Below are 21,058 nucleotides of genomic sequence, written 5' to 3' on the forward strand. Positions count from 1 at the left end.
TCATTCCATCATTCTTTTTTGGTTAAGTATATTTTTTTTTCATTTATGTGTTAGATTTATCATTTATCATTTCTTAATTTTTCAAATAGTTCCTAAAGCTCAAAGGAAAGTTAAATATTTTAGTTTTACACTTTTACTTATAAAAGAAATCAAATTTTCAAAAAAGAAAACAAAAAAAAAACTAGTATATCCCAGTTTGGCCCACGCCCAAGACCAGCCCTATGGCCCAAGCCCATGGCACGAGCCTGCATGAGCTTGGGCCATGGGTCGTGTTAGGCTGACCTCCAAACTTTTCACCGAGGAGGGCAGCACAGCCTGTGACAGCTTGCAAGCTAGCACGACATGGTCCACACTTTGCATAGGCCGCGTGCAGGCCATGCCTTGCCGTAGGGGCGAAGCTAGGGGGGACCCATGAGAGCCATGGCTCTCCCTATGGTCCAGAAATTTGCACACTCAAAGCATTTTTATATATAAATTTGTTCTCTCCGCTCACTTTTCATCCAATGGTTAGCTCCCTATAGCCTATTCATAAGTTTTGACCCCCTCATAAAAATATTCCCGACTCCACTCCTCCCTTATCGGCCCGACATGGCCCACTTTACACCTCTACTAGTGTTAAAAACATCATGATTGAAATAGTAGGATTGTGTTTAGAGAATTCTTTTGTTTTTGGATGGAATTTTTCATCGGAAACTTTCTTTCTTTTTTTTTTCCGAAGTGATGTTTTTCGCTTCTAAAGATAAGGAATTTTGAATTTTCATCCGCTCAATTCTCGATATGTGCTCAACTCGGTTATGAATACGTACGATCACAAGGGCTTTTTTGGTCATTTCGCTACAAAACAAAACATAACATGGAACGGGAAAAGCAGCCATAAAGCCTAAAGGCACTGTTCTCTCTTTCTCTTGTCTCCATTCAAGAAGGTCCTTCGTACTCTTGCCTTTCTGTTTTTGTCATGAATGTTGTTACTGTCGAGAAACACAACATGAATGTTGTTCTAATCATCCAGAAATCGATGCTTTTACGGCTGTGAAACAGATTGTAATTTTGGGTTTTGTTTGAAAATGAATTTGGTAAAGTTTTTCTTGTATCCTTTCTATATTCGCGAGTAAAGAAGATTGAATCAAAGGGGTTGTTGTCTGGTCTGCAAAGTTGGCTTTGAATCTAAGGGATTTTGTAGTCTTCTGGTCACGATTGGGGTGCTTGGTGAGGCCACTCTACCATTGGCCACCATTAGTTCTTCCGTGGAACCTGAGGCTGCCACTCCTTGTATTCTGCTGTGCTGTGGTTTCTGGCTTCATGTGGTATTCCTGAGTGCCACGTATCAGTGAGGGGCTCCTCACATGATGGAGGGGTTTTTATCCGGTGGATTGTTGTCATTGGCAATACAGGGTTGAGAAGGTCTATTAGATTCCAATCTGATGTGAGCGAAATGTCTTCTCATAGTTGGGACCCTTTAGAGAAACAAAATTCTTTTCTTTTTAATTTTTCATTATGATTAGATTCTGTGATGTCTCAGTTTAGGACATGAAAAAGGATTTAGTCGTAATTATTAATTATTATAATACCCAATTTAGGAGTTACAATCCATTTAAAGAAGAAAACAATTGAAAGTTGAGACGGTTAGCCCAACCATCCAACTCCAAATCATCCTACATAGATTGTCATGTTATATTGTCAAAAAGGGCTGAGAGGTCATCTAGGGAATAACCAAGGTATAAATTCGCTATTTTTGCTTAATCGAGTATAGTTCAAATGTCATTAATTGCAAGAGAATTTAGGAATTCAATGCTCCATTTATTATATTAGAAAGTTTATTTGATAGAAAAATTAAATTCTATTTTAAGATTTGATGAGCAAAGTGGCACTGGACTCCCAAAAAAGGAAAAATTCCCAGTTAATTTCCCTTAGAAAAAGTGTAGACGTGGCATACCATTTCCTCCATTTTAAAAGGAGCAAATGTGGAGGAGAGGTAGAAGGATCTTTGTCTGTAGCTACATTTCAGAAAGCCTGCAACCCCCAGCCTCACGGCTAGCAACATGTCTTCCGTCAGTGGTCTCGGAAAATCGTTCAGTGAAGAGAAAGAAGATGAAGAAAACTGCCTCTTGGCCTTGCAACTGTCGAGCGCTTCGGTGCTTCCCATGGTCTTAAAAGCTGCTTTGGAGCTCGACGTGCTGGAGATCATATCCAGGGCCGGCCCTGGCACCTTCCTCTCACCTTCGGAGATCGCGTCCCATTTGCCCACCCAACACCCAGATGCCCCGGCCATGCTCGACCGCATCTTGCGTCTCCTTGCTGCCCACTCTATTCTCAAATCTTCTATTGTCGAACGGGACGATGATGACCATGTCGAAATGGTTTATGGCTTGGCGCCTGTCTGCAAATTCCTCACTGCGAACCAGGATGGCATCTCGTTTGGGTCTTTCCTGCTTTTACTTCAGGACAAAGTTTTCATGGACAGTTGGTAATAATCTTCTTTTCCTTTCTAAGCAAATAACAATACTGTGCCTGTGGTGTTTAATTCTCAGTAGTTGAGCTTTATCTTTTTGAGATTATCCTCGGTTCAGCTTAATTTATGCTTTGTGTGGTTAGATCCCAATCGTAGAGCTGCTTAAATGCGTTCACAGATCTCACACTTAAATAATCCATATTTATTGGGTCGGTAGTCAGTACTAGTTGTAATTTACTAAAACTTAACGTACACTTTTTGAAAACAAAATCTTATTTAGATTTCCGGAACATTTTGAAAAGTCATTGTGATTTTAAAATAAGTACCAAAAAGTCATGCTGGGTAAGTTATGTTTGAGAGTGCTTAAATTAAAAATAAGTGATTATGGAATGGATGCTTAAAAACAAGTGCTTATTCCAGTAAGCATTTATTTGCCTTTGGCATCCAATTTTTTCAAGTGCTTATTTTTTAAAACAATCAATTATTTTATATTGGGCATTTGGTAGTATTTTTCTCTGATAAATACTTAAATAAGCATTTGTGACTATTTTGTTCTTTATTTTCTTTCAATTTTTCAAAATATACCATTTGAAAGCACTTTTATTAAATTATTTTTATCAAAAGCACTTTTCTTTAAATACTTTTATAAAAACACTTTAATGAAAGCATTTTTACTAAATTGCTTTTTACAAAAGCACTTTTATAAAAGTACCTTCACGAAAGCACTTTTACAAAATTACTTTTATAAAGAACTTTTGTAAATGTACTTTTATTACAAAAGTGCTTTCAGAAAAGTACTTTTACATAAGCACTTTTAAGAAAGTACTTTTATGAATAAAATTCAATTAAGCATAATTTTGGAAGAAAAAAATTAAATAAGTACTTATTGTATAAACACTTAAAAAAAGCTAGAAATTTGGGCTTCAAAAATAAGCACTTATTTCCAGCTTATTTCTCAAATACCAATAAGTGCTAATGGCCCAATTAAGCACTTATTTTGGATAAACATTTACTTTTAAGCACTCTCAAACATGGCCTTAGACAATTTCCCTACTTTTTAATTCATAAATCTGCCTCACTCGCTTTTGGTTCATAAGACATAAATCTGCCTCAAACATGATTGACCATATAAACCCTTTCCAAAGTATTAATTTCAAAGAGTCTTTCTTTGGAATGTCGATGGACTCTTAGAAGTCTTGACATCATTCCGATTAACTAGGTTTGGGCTAGAGCAGTCTAAATAGGGGTGACCATTTGTTTGGTTAAAATTGAAAAATCGAATAAAAATTGTGTTTTGGTTTGTTTGGTTCGGTTAATTTGGTTTTAAAAAATTTCAGTTTCAGTTTTGGTTTTCAAGATTAGAAATTCGATTAACCGAATTAACCAAAATTTATTATATATATAATATAATATATGTTATATAATATTAATATATATAATATACATTAACATATACATATATTATAATATACATATACATATATATTTTAATATGTAATGTATAATATGTATTAGTATAATATTAATAAAATTTGGTTTTAAACGAAATAACCGAAAACTGAACAAAAAATTCAGCTTCAGATTCTTTGGTTTTTTAATAATTCGGTTTCAATTCGGTTTATATTTTATAAGTTTGGTTCTTAAAATTTGATTTATTTGGTTCAGTTTTTAATCGAATAAACCGAATGCTCACCCCTAATAAATACCAATTTTTAAGTTGGAGAGTCGAATAAGACAATATTGAATTTGATCAATTCAAACTTAATTGTCCAAAGTACTTATTGAATTGGATTGGACCTGGTCCATCATAATGGATTTACATTGCATTGGGTCGGGTTTAAGGGTGCAAATGTATCGGATCATGATCCAATATGATCCGAAGTACAATCCTATTTTGTGGGATTTGGATATCCCATTTCAGCTTTTTGGATTGAATAATACGATCTGATTAAAAATCCAATTATATATATAATTTCAATTTTGTAATTTTTTATATTATTTATTTATTTTTATAAAAACGTTTATATTTGATGAAAATAGTTGAAAAATGCATTTTTTTGTTTTTATTTAAATGGTCATATTTTAATTTTCTTTTAATAAATTATTTTTTAAATTAAGTCGAATTGGATCATATTCGGATATCTGATATTCTTATCAGATTCGAATTTGAATAAATTTTTATAAGATCCTATCGGATCTTCGGATCATATTGGATCAAGCCTACAATTATTGGATATGATTCAGATTCGAACCAATCCTTTTGCACCCCTAGTCGGTTAAATTAATATCCAATCCATTGACAAATGATAAATGTAGAAGTGTCAATGGACTATGTTTAGATTGGATGCAATCTAAAATAAAACCAAGTTGAACTGTCCTATAAGACATCAAAAACCAATCTATTGCTTTGGTTCAATCTTGATTTTTGAGGAAAAAGATGATGATTAGTATTTAAGGATAATTTTGACATTTTTAAAAGTTTTAAGTCATACATGTCATCAAGTGATAGAGATAACTAACGGATTGCTAATGGTAAAGACTAACCTGGCATGTTTTGGAAGTTTAGGTACTGAATTGGCATATTTTGAAATCTGAGGACCAAAGTGAGACTAGGCCCAAAGTATAGGGTACTGCAAATTTCCCTTCTTTAAAATATAAAGTATATTTGAATTAAATCTAATTCGATAGGATTTAAATCCCACCTGAACTCCCTGAATCTTCTTGTATTTTAAATCGAGTTTGGATTTCAGTTTTCAATAATCAGATTGGATTCCGATGTTTTGAGTCCAATTCTGGCTTGATTGCCACCCTGCCCTTTTTGTGGTAGTTACTTGGACTGCAATTGGATTGGGGAGGAATTCAAATAGAGAATTGACAAATCCAATCCTTCATCCAATTCCAAATTTGCTCTAATCCAAATGCAACCATAGTTCTAAATTCATTAAACTCAAGCAAAAGCAAAATCTAATCATCAATTTGGTTGCAGGCATTGCTTGAAAGATGCGGTTCTTGAAGGTGGAATTCCTTTCAACAAGGTCCATGGGATGCATGCATTTAAATATCCTGGGGTAGATGCTAGATTTAACAAGGTCTTCAATAAAGCAATGTCAAATCATACCATAATGACCATGAAGAAAATTCTTGAGACATACAAGGGATTTGAGGGCCTCAAAGAGATAGTTGATGTGGGAGGTGGAATTGGAGTAACAATTAACATGATCACATCCAAGTATCCTCAAATTAAGGGCATTAATTTTGATTTACCCCATGTCATAGCAGATGCACCATCTTATCCTGGTAAAAGCATTTCACTTTCTTTTACTTGAATTGATTTGATTTTCATCTAAGGTTAAACGTATCCTATACCCAATACACTAAATACTATGCGTTATGACATTTGGCTACTTTTGAAGGTAAATACCATTATCTTACATGTCCTGACTCAATTCTTGAAACTTAATAAAAAGAAAAATTATAATCTAAGAGTATTATTAAGCACTGTGGGGATTAAACCTTTATTTCATCTAAATTACACTATTTAACTGCTTATGAGCAGGTGTGGAGCATATTGGAGGAGATATGTTTGAATGTGTTCCAAAAGGAGAAGCCATTTTTATGAAGGTGATTTATTTGATTTTTTTTTATAAAAAAGAGTTTCTTTTTTATAATTTAGCACAGTGGGGCTGTAAAGGGTGCAGACTAGTTTCTCTCATCCATGAAGTCAACCCAACCCAACCCAAATTCTAAATAAATGTCAAAAGTTGAATCAAGTTCCTTAGTTTTCTTTTGTATATATCTCATTTCAGGAATTCAATTAAACATGTCTTTCATGGTTCTTTTATTTTTTTTCTTGCAGTGGATACTTCATGATTGGAGTGACGACCATTGCTTGAAACTTCTGAAGAACGGTTGGAAAGCTCTACCCAACTCGGGAAAAGTGATTGTAGTGGAATCAATTCTTCCGAAGACCCTTGAGGCGACTAATCCCATCACAAAAATCGTCAGTGAACATGATTTGATCATGTTAACACAAAATCCAGGAGGAAAAGAAAGAACAGTCAAACAGTTTGAGGCCATGGCAATGAGCTCAGGATTTAGCAGTGTTCAGATTATTTGTTCTGCATATCACAGTTGGGTCATGGAATTCCACAAATGATGTATTAGTTTTGGAACTCTTTGTGGTTCTTAGCTTAATGGTTGCTTGATCTTAATAATGATTTTATTGGTGGCTTCAAAAAAAAATAATAATAATATCAATGGATGATGGGATTATATCCTTGTGCAGAACTTGTTTCAAGTCTTTTCCTATTGAATATGGGAATAATTTCATGGTTTTAGAGAGAGAGAGAGAATTTTATGATGGAGATTGGGCTTGGGTTGATCAGTTCCCCCAAAGACCCAATAAGACCAAAAGGGCCAAAAAATGTTGTGGCACTTAAACGGGATAAACGTTTGGTCAATGGGTCATGGCCTCATGGGTCGATCTGTCCCCATGTTCAATTTGACCGTTCATCTCGTTCAAATAAATACCAACAGATGAAAATTTGAGAAAAGATAAATATTTCTAAATTATTATGTTTTAAATTTAATTGTACGTTAAAAAAAATTTAATAGTGAACATTATATATTAAAGTATTATGATGTTTTTTTAAAACAATATATAATTTTTCGTCATGTAATTTAAACATTACATATAACATTGAAAATATGTTTTTTATTTAAAAGGACAATCCATTTTTTATTCATTCATATGTTCATGGTGCAAATTTCAGCCCACAGAAAAGGAGCAGTCCACCATGTTTTGACTATTGAGGTTAAAGTTGACATGGGTGAAGACGAGGCTAATCCAGATCCAGACATTTTATACAAGGTCGATGGGCTCCCCACTGGACGTGTCCCACACTTACGGGTGTTCACGGTCTGGGTAGTCGAACTGTGGGTTTTTTTTGTGAATTGAACTGGTAGTATTGGTTTCCGGAATAATGGTAATTGGAACCGAATTGAAATCAGTCAAATAACTGGTTGATTAGTTCAATTAATCAACGGTTCAGTTTGTCGGTTTTTTAGTTTTTTTTAATTTTATAATATTTATTATAAAAATATATATAAACATATAATAAAAATTTATATATATGTGTAAATATGTATGTATGTATGTATGTATGTATACAATACTAGTTGCAAATTAATTTTGAAGAATGTTACACATGTTCCTGATATCTACCAAAATCTGATTTCCACTGGCAGGTTAGATGTGAAATATCTTTCTTAAAGTTACGTATATAGATACAAATGAATCCAGCCAGCTTGGTGGAGAACCTCCACCAATTTGAGCAAGTTCCAAAATATTTTGCTTTACAGTTTATCATATGAGCAGAAACAGTCTTCAATCTATCTCTCTTCTATAAAAGTTTGGGACAAAGTTCAAAACAAGAATTGTCAATTAATGCCCATATAAGAATGCTTTGATGTGACTTATTGTCATGGGGTAGTTCTACGGTGGAAGAAACCCGTGCGGTGTTCAAGCCAAGGTAGGCCAGGACAAGCATTTGTGTGCTGCAACGCTAGGAGTTGCTCGATGAGATGGCTCCACCAAGGTCAGTAGCACTGGAGCATGACCTCAGGTTGCATGGCCGGGGCACTTGGTTGGATCTGTCTGGTCCATGGGAGCTGCCACTTACGTGCTAAAGGGGGACGATCATGATGTGAGGCGACTGGGTGCCGATGTGAGGGGTCTCTTGTAAGCTGATGATGAGGGCACCTGTGTGCCATCTTGAGAGGCAACCGCTTGGGCCAGAACACACCCATGTGCTTGGGGCAATGGGGTAGCTCGATGGTTTGACCGTTCTGGTCAATGGGTTGTTGACTTTTTCAACGGTTTTTGGCCAAAAATCAGGTTTGGGGTAAAATAGAATCACTTGCCTAGACGGTTTTTGGGCTGAAAGGTCTGACCGTCCAGGTCAACGACAGTTCGAAAACCTTTATCTACACAGTTAATCATAAATATCTAATTTTTTGTATTTTATATGATAAATATATTGAAAAATGCATCAATGAATTAATATTAACCAATAAATATTAACTTTTTTTATAAAAAGTAATAGTAAAATAATTAAAAAATTTTTAAATATATTTTAAATATTTAAAATATAATTTTATTGATAAAACATTAAAATTATTAAAATATAAAATTAAGTAAAGTAATTAATATTTTATTGATAAAAATATTAAAATGTGAAATAGACAATAGGGTAGCCTTTCAGGAAAAGTGTGAAGTAGCGGATAAAAAATCAAGTGTAAACGGTCCCTAACCACGAGATTTTGCTGTTGATGAAAAATTGGGGTGTGGATGGGACCTGTCCACATATTCAAAGGGGGTAACTTTGAATAGCTATTTTGGGCGAGGCATGTTCACCTATTCACGCATATGTCTTTCTTTTTAGTCAAAATAAAATAGGGAAAATTATTAATTTACCTATTCTCATGATAACATACCATTCCCAAAAATGCATCCTAATTCTGCGCAATCCGGGCACTCCTAGCTGGTTGCTGACTGGCTCCTAGCTGGCAACGGACGGTACCTGAGAAGAAGACGGTGAAGGATTCCCGAGGGATTTGCCCAGTGGGAATACTCCGATGCTTAAGTTAGAATGCTGGAGAAAATAGTGAAGAGTGTAAATAGGGCTAAGAGTGTAGGTCACGCTAGATCACTGAGTGCTCGAGAGAAAATTCAAGTAAGATAAGATTCAGGATATAAGGTGCAAGATACCTTCTCCCCTTCGACTAAGGGGCTCTTAAATATGGGTGTTCTTGTCAAATCGGGAGTAACTGCCACTGGGTCTCTGTTGTAGCCATTATCTGCCAAGGCTGCACAGGTAACCATTGTAGGGTACTACCCAATCGGATGAGTGACGTTCAGGAGGACAGGCATGCCACCATCTGTCGAGAGATGTGGGTGCAGTCTGTCGAATTGACAGGGACTGCACCATCAGCCAGGAGACGTGGCGTAGTCTGATGGGTACGGTCTTGTCAGATAGAAGCTTCCTGAAAACATCGCGTCTCTAAGTCACAAGCTACCTTATAGCGAGCTCCTAGGGGTACTTCGAGGTGATTCCTCTTAATGTTGCCTTTGGGGCAGTTTTTCTACCTAAGTATTGAAGCGAGCTTGTTACCCTAGCTCGTGAGCTGGGATAGACTTGTCTTGGATTATTCCCTTTTAGTACATCGGGGGTCCTTGAGCTCGCATTATAGTGAGCTCCCCCTATACCGAACTATGACGTAGCGAGCTGTCCTACGGGCTTGTTACTTAGTCGCAGTCAGGCTGTGGTGCTGAGATGTTACTTGTGCTGAGTTGTGTCCACGTGTCATCGTCTCAAAGGGTCGGGTCAAATCACCTTCCATCAATTGCCCCCCACTCCTCGAGCTAAGGGTGCTACCTTAGCGTGAGGAGTTCATGAAGTGTGACGGGTGGATTTGACCGAAGTTCAAACTTGATTGACTACACGCATTAAATGTGCGCATAGAAGTCAAGGGATTTTTGACCTTTCGAATGCCGAGAAATGCACCAAAGCGGCACTTAACTTTGGAAGTTGTGCAGCCGTCATTACCTCAATCATGGGAGACGTGTAGCTAGTCACATTTCGGTTTCAGAAGATGTGTGGTCAGCTTGACTGTGAATCATCAGATCTGTCTCAATCTGAGCCGTCGGTTTGAGGGCACAGTGGCTTAAATAGGAGGGCCCCAGGCCTCATTTTCTTTTATGCTAACTTGTCTCGTCTTCGGATTCTGAGGTCGCGTATCCATCTAGCTGCCTGAGCTCTTCTCCCGTTCACACCGTCTCTTCTTTTCTAGTGAGTCTTATCACCTTGTCAATATGTTTGGATATCCATACCACGTCTATTCCCGAGACGGTAACCAAGATGACGCTCCCTCGAGCTCAGGGGGATCTTGGTGGTAGGCCCCGGAGGCTTGGGAGGCCTCCGGTGAGACGGCTTACACTTCTTGGGGCAGGGTGCCCGACCGCTTTGGTTCCTCCTCCATGTCGATGGAGTGACTTAGGTCTTTAGTTCTTCATTTTATCCTTCCCGGAGACCTCATCTACAGTCTCCCTTCTGGTAACTTTCCCTGGGAGCATGGTCCCAACAAGATAGTGATTTTTCAGGAACAGTTCGTGGCTAGCCTACGTCTTCCTCAACCTTGACATCCTCTCCACCATCCTCTGCATCAAGAATGCTTCTCCCGGAGTGCCTCCAGAAAGGCGTTCCTACTATTTTTCTCCCCGCCGTAGCTTCAAGCTCTTATATGAGCTGCCGAACAGGATCCCGACCTAGAAGCGAGACTATTTCGTAGTCCATAACCCCGAAGGGTGGCCCTTCCCAACTCACTGGAGGGCCACCATCTAGGATTCAGGGGTTGAGTTGGACCCCGAAGTTCAAAAAACGCTGCAGTCCTGGGCAGTAGTTGGCTTCCATTGGTCGGACTACTTGACCGAAGAAAAGCTCTCACATGCTGGCATGAGCCTGGGTAGGTTGCCTTTCAGGTTGCGTAGTGCCTTGTAATTTTTTTTTACTGGACTAATACCTTGTGGTTTTTTGGCAGCCATCATGTCTGGTGTTGATGCACGCCGCCTCCTGCCCAGCAACCAGAACCGTAAGGCGAAGAGATCTTATCCTGACTGAGCTTCCACTTTTGCGGGTACTGAGTTCGAGTCTGCTGATCCGGACTTCGCTTCTCCACTGCCTGAGGTCCCACCGGTCCCATCTGAGAGAGTTGCCACAGGAGGTGACCTCAATGAAGGCAAGCTCCCAAGGCAAGGGTTGTTTCCTCCGTTTGTGCCATCCCGCCCCTTCCCCTACCCACAGTTCCCCTCTGAAAACTGGGAGGGTGTTAATGATTACATTGTGGCTACGCAAAAGAACCTTAGGCCTGTCTACCACAAGGTGGTGACCAACTAGGGAGGGATGACCCCAAGGATCTTGCCAAGCTAGCCTATGCTCACTGTATGGTGGCAAGTGGCCTTTCTCTTCCTTCTCGTTCTTTTCTTTCATTTCCTTTCCTTTTTTCTGACCTTAGTCTCTTGTTGGTAGGTGAACTCCGCCATCCATGCCATGGCCCTCCATACCAACATCCACTCCGGCAACACTCGTAATCATAGGTCCAACGTGCAAAGGTTCCAGGGCGAGCTCAACCAGGCCCAAGGTGAAATCCTTCAGGCTCGCAAGGGGAACGAGGCCCAGGAACTGCTCGTCCGGGACCAGGAGGCGCAGATCGCCAGACTTTCTGAGGAGAGTGCTCACTACAGGGGGGAGTCGTTGAGGGTGGTGGCGGAGAGGGAGCTTCTTCTCTAGCAGGATCGAGACTTGGAGTCTACGCTTCAGGACCGAACTTGAAACTTCGACACCATGGTGGTGGCCAAGCGGGCTAAAGCGGTCTGGGACTTCAAGGACTCCTAGGAGTATCACGACCTCCAAGTGGAGTACGGCTTGAGCTCCTACCGCTCCAAATTCACGCTTTGTTGCTGGTTGGTCTGAAAGAAGTTCTCTAGGCTCAACCTTGATGGCATAACAATGAAGGGCCTGGATCCTGAGTCGGTGGACCAGGCGGAGGAGGAGGAGCCTGACTCTCCAAAGGATGACGACGAGGTGGAGGAGGTGGACCCTTGAGGCTGGCAGCTCTTCTGTTATTTTCTTCTGACTGAATTCTAGTGGTTCTCGGGTGCTAGAGCCCGATTTTTTAAATCTCTCTCTTGGACAATTATGCCCTATTTTACTCTTGTTGAACTCTTACCGGGCTATTAAGCTCGATCTTTAATTTATAAATTAGTAATGGAATTTTTCTTTTTCTACTAAGTGTGTTGTGCTCTTTATTTTCTATCGAAGCAATTTCATCACTCGAGTTGTTAGAGCTACATACCCGAAGTAGGATTTTTTGGTAGTTGTTACCCCAAGCTATCCCTTAATGCTTGAGGTATTTTTATAGTATACCCCGAAGTAATTACCATGTATGCCAAACTGTATGTTCAGAGGTTGTTCCTTGTCAGGTTCAACCAGTATACCGAGACGAGCTAGGCTTCATAGGGTTCAGACCCGTGCTGCCTACGCCTCTGAAACTTAATACTTTGCCTTTACCAATGAAGCGACTAAGTCTTCCACAGTGTCGAGGTCTTAGTTAGCTCGGTGTTTTAGCCCTTAGGCTGAGGGAGTGACTTATAGTCGACTCTTGGAGTTCGCCCATGCCATCGAGGCGACTGGGTCTTATTGCGCCGAGGATTGCGTTAGCTCGGCATTTTGGCCCTTAGCCTCTGAGAGTGACTCGTGGTCTACTCAGTAGTTCGCCCATGCCATAGAGGCGACTGGGTCTTATCGCGTCGAGGTCTTTGTTAGCTCGGCATTTTTGGCCCTTAGGCTTTGATAGTAACTCGTGGTCTACTCAGTAGTTATAGGTAATACTGCCTTAAGTTGACAATATTCCATGCCTGAGGTACTTGTTTCCCTTCTAGGGTTTCGAGCTCGTATGTTTGACTCGGTAGGGTTCTTCCCAATTCGGTCTGAGCTTGCCAACACCGGGCTCAGGTACCATAACTTTACAAAGGACTAGGTCACCAGTGTGGAGGTTTTGCTTCTTGACCTTAGCATTATAGTACCGAGCTGCTCTTTACTGGTAGGCTATGGTCCTGATATATGTGAGGTCCCTTACTTCGTCAAGTATGTCGAGGTTGGTACGTAGCTCATCTTCATTTGCCTTATCGCCGTACGCTCCAGTCGTAGCGAGGGAACCTCGATCTCAGCTGGGATGACTGCTTCAGTGCCATAGGTGAGGTTGAACGGGGTCTCTTCTATAGTGGTCTTCTTTGTGGTTTGGTAAGCCCATAGAATACTGGGTAGCTCATCTCCCCATAGTCCTTTAGCTCGGTCTAACCGTGCCTTCAGTCCATGGAGGATAGCTCTATTCATGACTTCTGCTTGACCATTTGCTTGAGGGTGTGCGACTGAAGTGAAGTTCTGCCAGATCCCCATGTCTTGGCACCAGTTCTAGAATTTAATGTCCTCGAACTGCTTACCGTTGTCAAAAATCAGTACCCAATGTAACCTGAAGTGGCACACTATGTTCTTCCAAAAGAAGTTCTGGACGTTTCGAGTTATGATTGTCATGAGAGGTTCGGCTTCTACCCAATTGGTGAAATAATCCACTACTACCACTAAGAATTTCCTTTGACTTGTGGCTGGTGGAATGGTCCAAGTATGTCAATGCCCCATTGTGCGAAAGGCCACAAGTTGGTGAGATACTTGAGGTTGGCAGCGGGCTGATGGTGGATATTGGCATGCTTCTAGCACTTGTTACATTTTCTGACAAGCTTGATAGCATCTACTTTCATTGTTGGCCAGTAGTATCCCTGTCATAGCACTTTTTGGGCGAGGGCCCTGCCCCCCAAGTGTTCTCCGCACAGGCCCTCATGAGTGTCGTGGAGTACGAGCTCGGCTTCGGAAGGTCACAAGCAGCACAGATAGGGGAGCATGTAGGATATTTGGTATAGCCGTTCGTCTATCATGATGTATTCGGCTGCCTGACGCTCTACCCTTCTGTCGGCATTGCGATCTGCAAGGAGGGTCCCATGTAGTAGTAAGCTCGCAAGCAGGTCAATCCAGCTCAGCTCTTCTTGAACGACAGGAGCGACCTCCTCTGCCCCCCCAAGAATGCTAGGCTGAGGCAGGTTCTCTATGTACACAGTTCTCATGGTGTTACCACTGGTGCTGGCTAACAGGGACAAGGCATTGGCCTCAAAGTTCTCCGACCTCGAGACTTGCCTGATGAAGTGTGACTAGAAGTTGAGCAGAGCCTCTCTTACTTTGGATAAGTAGGCTATCATAGTCGGTTCATGAGCTTCGTATTTTCCTGTGACTTGATTAACCATGAGCTGGGAATCACTACAGATGACGATATGCTTGGCTTTCACTTCTTTGGCTAGAGCTAGCCCGTCTATCAATGCTTTGTACTCTGCTTCATTGTTGGATGCTGCAAAATTGAAGCATAGTGCATACTCCAGTTTTGTGCCACTTGGGCCGTGCAGAACTATTCCGGCTCCGCAACCCTACTGGTTCAAGGAGCCATCTACGTGAAGGATCCAGAGCTCCACATCCCAATTCGCGCTTGGCCTAACTAGGAGAGATGCCGCACTAGTTGCTACCTCATGGTGCTCGGACTCAACCGGCTTGGGAGCTCTAAGCTCACCCGAACTAGGGGCCTCATGCTCAACTGGCCTGGGGACTTTGGAGCTAAAAGTGCACTCCACGATGAAGTCTGCTAAGGCTTGGGCCTTAATAGTAGTTCACGATTTGTATTGGAGGTCGTACTCGTTGAGCTCAATGGCCCACTTCGTCAATCGACCAGAGACCTTGGGCTTGAGTAGAACTTGCCTCAGAGGTTTGTTGGTGAGGACGATAACAGTATGATTTTGGAAGTACGGTCGGAGCTTTCGAGCTGCAATAACTAGTGTGTAGGCCAGCTTTTCTATCTCTGGATAACTTGTCTCTGCTCCCTACAACTCCTTACTAACATAGTAGATAGGTCGTTGGACCCAATCTACCTCTTTTATTAGTACCGAGCTGACCATTTCATCACTTGCCGAGAAGTACAGGTCTAAAACATTGCCCTCTTCGGGCCTGGTTAAGATCGGTATGCTAGCGAGGTACTTTTTGAGCTCGTCAAACGCGAGCTGACAATCTTAGGTCCATTCAAACCCTTTGCTTTTAATTGCTTAAAGAAAGGTAGGCAACGGTCTACTGACTTGGACATGAAGCTGCTCAGAGCGGCTATTCGGCCATTCAGCCTTTGAACCTCCTTCATTTTTCGAGGTGGTCTCATTTCTAAGATGGCCTTTGCTTTATCCGGGTTGGCTTCAATACCGCGCCGGTTAACAATGTATCCCAGGAATTTACCCAAGGTGACACCAAAGACACACTTATTTAGGTTCAACTTCATATTAAATCTTCGCAGAATTTCAAAAACTAAATGCAAGTCTTGTATTAAGTCACATGAAAACTGGGTTTTGACGACCATGTTGTCTACATAACACTCTACTTTTTGGCCAATCAATGGCTCAAACAATTTGTTTATAAGTCTTTGAAAGGTTGCCCGTCATTTTTTAACCCAAAGGGCATGACCTTGTAGTAGTACAGGCCAAGCTCGGTTATGAAGACAGTCTTTTCTTCATCTGTCGGGTCCATCCTGATCTAGTTGTAGCCCGAGTAGGCATCTAGAAAGCTCAGCAACTCATGCCCCGAGGTCGCATCCATCAAACGGTCGATCCTTGAAAGTGGGAGGCAGTCCTTTGGGCAAGCTCGGTTCAGGTCAATGTAGTCGACGCACATGCGCCATTTACCATTAGCCTTTTTCACCAGAATGGGGTTGGCCACCCAGCTCGGGTAATCGACTTCCCTGATAAAATTGACTACAAGGAGCTTCCCGACCTCCTCGTTGACTGCCCTCCATCGCTCTGGGGCTAGGTTGCATTTCTTTTGTCTAACAGACCTAACTACAGGATTAGTATTAAGCTTATGAGTTATAATGCTAGGGTCTATGCCGGACATTTTTGCAGCAAACCATGCAAAACATCTAAATTTTCAAGTAGAAAGCATACCAGTTTAGATCGTAGAGGCTCCTCAATGGAAGCATCGATCTGAAGTGTTCGGGCTGGGTCCCCCGTCAAGGCTTGGATGGCCACCATCTAGGATTCAGGGGTTGAGTTGGACCCCGAAGTTTGAAAAACGCTGCAGTCCTGGGCAGCAGCCGGCTTCCATTGGTCGGACTACTTGACCGAAGAAAAGCTCACACATGCTGGCCTGAGCCTGGGTAGGTTGCCTTTCAGGTTGCGTAGTGCCTTGTAATTTTTTTTTACTAGACTAAAACCATTTGGTTTTTTGGCAGCCATCATGCCTGGTGTTGATGCACGCCGCCTCCTGCCCAGCAACCAGAACCGTAAGGCAAAGAGATTGCATCCTAACTGATCTTCCACTTCTGCGGGTACTGAGTTCGAGTCTGCTGACCCGGACTTTGCTTCTCCACTGCTTGAGGTCCCACCGGTCCCATCTGAGAGAGTTGCCATAGAAGGTGACCTCAAGGAAGGCAAGCTCCCAAGGCAAGGGTTGTTTCCTCCGTTTGTGCCATCCCGCCCCTTCCCCTACCCACAGTTCCCCTCTGAAAACTGGGAGGGTGTTAATGATTACATTGTGGCTATGCAAAAGAAACTTAGGCCGCTCTACCACAAGGTGGTCACCAACTAGGGAGGGATGACCCCAAGGATCTTGCCAAGCTAGCCTATGCTCACTGTATGGTGGTAAGTGGCCTTTCTCTTCCTTCTCGTTCTTTTCTTTCATTTCCTTTCCTTTTTTCTAACCTTAGTCTCTTATTGGTAGGTGAACTCCGTCATCCATGCCATGGCCCTCCATACCAACATCCACTCCGGCAACACTCATAATCATAGGTCCAACGTGCAAAGGTTCCAGGGCGAGCTCAACTAGGCCCAAGGTGAAATCCTTCAGGCTCGCAAGGGGAACGAGGCCCAGGAACTGCTCGTCCGGGACCAGGAGGCGTAGATCGCCAGACTTTCTGAGGAGAGTGCTCACTACAAGGGGGAGTCGTTGAGGGTGGTGGCGGAGAGGGAGCTTCTTCTCTAGCAGGATCGAGACTTGGAGTCTACGTTTCAGGACCGAACTCGGAACTTCGACACCATGGTGGTGGCCGAGCAGGCTAAAGCAGTCTGGGACTTCAAGGACTCCCAGGAGTATCACGACCTCCAAATGGAGTACGACTTGAGCTCCTACTGCTCCAAATTCAAGCTTTGTTGCTGGTTGGTCCGAAAGAAGTTCTCTAGGCTCAACCTTGACGGCATAACAATGAAGGGCCTGGATCCTGAGACGGTGGACCAGGCGGAGGAGGAGGAGCCTGACTCTCCGAAGGATGACGACGAGGTGGAGGAGGTGGACCCTTGAGGCTGGCAGCTCTTCTGTTATTTTCTTCTAACTGAATTCTAGTGGTTCTCGGGTGCTAGAGCCCGGTTTTTTAAATCTCTCTCTTGGACAATATATAATTTTTCGTCATGTAATTTAAACATTACATATAACATTGAAAATATGTTTTTTTATTTAAAAGGACAATCCATTTTTTATTCATTCATATGTTCATGGTGCAAATTTCAGCCCACAAAAAAGGAGCAGTCCACCATGTTTTGACTATTGAGGTTAAAGTTGACATGGGTGAAGACGAGGCTAATCCAGATCCAGACATTTTATACAAGGTCGGATGGGCTCCCCACTGGACGTGTCCCACACTTACGGGTGTTCACGGTGTGGGTAGTCGAACTGTGGGCTTTTTTTGTGAATTGAACCGGTAGTATTGGTTTCCGGAAAATTGGTAATTGGAACCGAATTGAAATTAGTCAATTAACTGGTTGATTAGTTCAATTAATCAACGGTTCAGTTTGTCGGTTTTTTAGTTTTTTTTTTTATTTTATAATATTTATTATAAAAATATATATAAACATATAATAAAAAATTATAAATATATATTTTTATATATAATATGTATTTATTAATTTATAATATAATATATATAAATTTATAGAAAATATATAGAAAAACATGTATATCGGTCGAATCAGTTAATCGAAACCAAACTGACCGATTCGATTAATCAAATTTTCGATTCAATTTCGATCGATTCAATTTTTTGCAATGTTTGATTTTTAGCATCTCTTACCATGGGCCCTATTTTGTCTGCAGCAAGATGATTGTGGAAATAGTTTCCACTTTCCAGCGCTGCTCTGTACTTTTTATCATTTATAGTATAATCTTTCATTTCTAGAAATTGATAAGAAAAATTCAACCTGATGGCTTTTCAATACATCGTATTTACCATCGTTTTTAAAACCGACCCGGTGACCGAATTGGTCAGGGGTCCAGTTATCAGGTCAAATGGTTCGACTATTCGAATTGAATGTTCGACCTGTTTTGATAAAAATAAAAAAAATTCAAAAAAATAAAATAAAAAATGGTCAAAACTGTTTGAATGGTTCGAATGATTAACCACCCGGTTCAGTGGTTCACTGACCAAAATCAACAATTTTGGGGGAAAAATCCAATTTTTGGGGAAAACAGAACCAGTCACTTGACCAGTTCCCGGTTTTTCCAGTCCAGTCCAGTTTTGAAAACCATGGTATTTACCTATAATGTGTCAATGAGATTATTTGTTAATGGTGTGGGCCTATTGAATACATTGTTCTCTAAGGCCTATCCATATTCAATATCCATGGCCAAATCTTTGCTTGAATGACTCCATACAGCTTAGGAAGGAGTTCGGATCTGCTGATTACAATGTATGATTGTTTTGTTAGTCATATTCATCCAGTCATACATTGGGAATATCTCTTATACTTTATATAACCGATGTTTCAACTGTATAGCTAGATGAATATAGTCAGCAATGTGTTTGGTGCAGTGCATGCCTTAATGCTTGGCAGGTTTTGATAATTTGCTTATAAACATTTGGACCATGGTATCAGAAAAATTTATGTCCAATCAACTGGTATCATAAAAGATGTGTGGCGTTGATCACAATTTGATGGGCATTGGTGTCAAAAATGTCATTTTACTCTTTCATCTAAAAAGAATCATTAATAACTAATACAACTACAAACTAAACCTATAATGAATGTCTTAGTAATAGAGGCAAACTAAATGGCAGGTCTCACTAAACACATCAATTAAACTATTGGGGGGGGTCAATAACCCTAAAATGGGTTGACAATGTTGGAAGTGTTACAATCCATTCTATGAGTGGCCGAACATTGCTTGATGAATGATCGGAATTTCAAAATTTTCCTAATTCTTCTATGAATCAAAATCCCTATGCTTTGAAAAACTGTATTTTTTTGGATCGGTCTTACACTAAATCAGACTAGATTTGAAACTAATCAAAGAGATGTATATCTGATACGAATACAAAAAATGCAAACCCTATGATTGAAGTTCACGCCTAAATCAGTCCTAAAACCAGGCTCCACTAAAGAATGTGCAATGTTATTCCTAAAGCCAGTTCAACAACACAGTTTTCTATGAAACTGAGACCCAAATGCTTGGACCATACTGAGGATGATGGGCCTGATATCCCCTGATTTTTTATTGAAAGTTGGAGGAGAACTAATCTAAATCAGTCTCAAAAAGTTGATGTCAAACTAGGAAAAACTAAGAGACAAAAGGGTGCAAAGTGAACTAGAAATTGCAAAAATGTGGAGTTGTCTTGAAATGGTTCACCCCTCATCTTTTATAATCTCTTAAGGAGCTATCTACTAATCTAATTAGGAGATAATCCAGATTTAAATCAGATCTGGACTCTAATTAGAGATAACGCCTTATCTTCTTATAAGATTAGGTGCTCCATACCCAGATTTGCCCGTTGTCACATGACAAATTAAGCTATCATATGGCAACTAAATTAATCATATTAATTATGGGCCTTAAGCCCATCATTTATAAGGCTCATGACCCAATCAGTCTCAAAAAGTTGATGTCGAACTAGGAAAAACTAAGAGACAAAAGGGGTGAAAAGTGAACTAGAAATTGCAAAAATGTGGAGTTGTCTTGAAATGGTTCACCCCTCATCTTTTATAATCTCTCAAGGAGCTATCTACTAATCTAATTAGGAGATAATCAAGATTTAAATCAGATCTGGACTCTAATTAGAGATAACGCCTTATCTTCTTATAAAATTAGGTGCTCCATACCCAGATTTGCCCGTTGTCACACGACAAATTAAGCTATCATATGGCAGCTAAATTAATCATATTAATTATGGGCCTTAAGCCCATCATTTATAAGGCTCATGACCCAAGGGTATTGCATGGTCAATTTAGGTCTGATTTGTATGGCATGGGACCCCATAATGACTTCACATAAATCCATATTTCTTTAACTTATCCTCTGTAAAAAGGGTTGGCCGAATTCACTACTAAACATAGTGAACCCCTAAGCACATCACTATGGGCTCAATATGGGCCCAACATTTACACTTAAATGATCCATGAATCTAGCCATCCTATGGGAACCCAAGGATAATGGACTTAAGTAAAATAAATCTCATTAGGTAATCAGCCCTTAATAGTCTCTTACACTTAATCTCTTAGTCCATAATGATCAAACACTACTCGACATGGAATGACCTCTCCCTTGGCTGCAAGGTCGAGTGTTACACTCTCTACTCAGATGGATCGTGTGAATTAAAACCATGTGCTTATTTGATTCTATATTTGTAATAGTGCTTATTTGGGACACCATGTGGGCCTGACCTTTGAACGCAGGAGAGCGGTGCCTAACCCTTTCCCTCTCACATCCGAGTCTGACCCAGATTGGTTTAGTTGGTGCCTCAAGCTACTAGAGTCACTATTGAACTAAAATGATTTTGATACTATTCTCGGATGTTTCATCACCTCCATTTCCAAATTTGATGGATGATGACCCCAAATCTAGCCCAAGTAGTCATTTTCCCAACGCTCACAGTATTTTTAATGATTGATGTTTTGGAAGCTAAATAATTGTCCTATTCTATTTATTTATGAAT

At 40.6% G+C, this 21,058-nt stretch overlaps 1 protein-coding gene and 1 pseudogene across 2 annotated transcripts in view; one reads left to right on the top strand and one right to left on the bottom strand.

The window, feature by feature from the left end:
* LOC148852007 (caffeic acid 3-O-methyltransferase-like) overlaps positions 1–21,058 on the bottom strand; it is a 63,535-nt pseudogene that overhangs the window by 9,988 nt on the left and 32,489 nt on the right. The gene's annotated exons all lie outside the window — the stretch shown is intronic.
* LOC148852008 (caffeic acid 3-O-methyltransferase-like) lies at positions 1,628–6,721 on the top strand. The gene is made up of 5 exons (XM_088946293.1): positions 1,628–1,715; positions 1,848–2,464; positions 5,436–5,746; positions 6,006–6,070; positions 6,306–6,721. The coding sequence occupies exons 2-5, from the start codon at positions 2,040–2,042 to the stop codon at positions 6,603–6,605; spliced, it is 1,101 nt and encodes a 366-aa protein (XP_088802419.1). The 5' UTR covers positions 1,628–1,715; positions 1,848–2,039; the 3' UTR covers positions 6,606–6,721.

The sequence above is a fragment of the Nelumbo lutea genome, chromosome 5 (genome assembly GCF_056320005.1).
Source record: "Nelumbo lutea isolate HS-2025 chromosome 5, American lotus-T2T, whole genome shotgun sequence".
Classification (NCBI taxonomy): Eukaryota; Viridiplantae; Streptophyta; class Magnoliopsida; order Proteales; family Nelumbonaceae; genus Nelumbo; species Nelumbo lutea.

Bases quoted from the DNA above. Each gene is read 5' to 3' on its own strand.
- LOC148852008 (XM_088946293.1), top strand. From the start codon at position 2,040: ATGTCTTCCGTCAGTGGTCTCGGAAAATCGTTCAGTGAAGAGAAAGAA. The intron at 2,465-5,435 runs GTAATAATCTTC...ATTTGGTTGCAG, and splicing joins AAAGTTTTCATGGACAGTTG to GCATTGCTTGAAAGATGCGG. The intron at 5,747-6,005 runs GTAAAAGCATTT...GCTTATGAGCAG, and splicing joins AGATGCACCATCTTATCCTG to GTGTGGAGCATATTGGAGGA.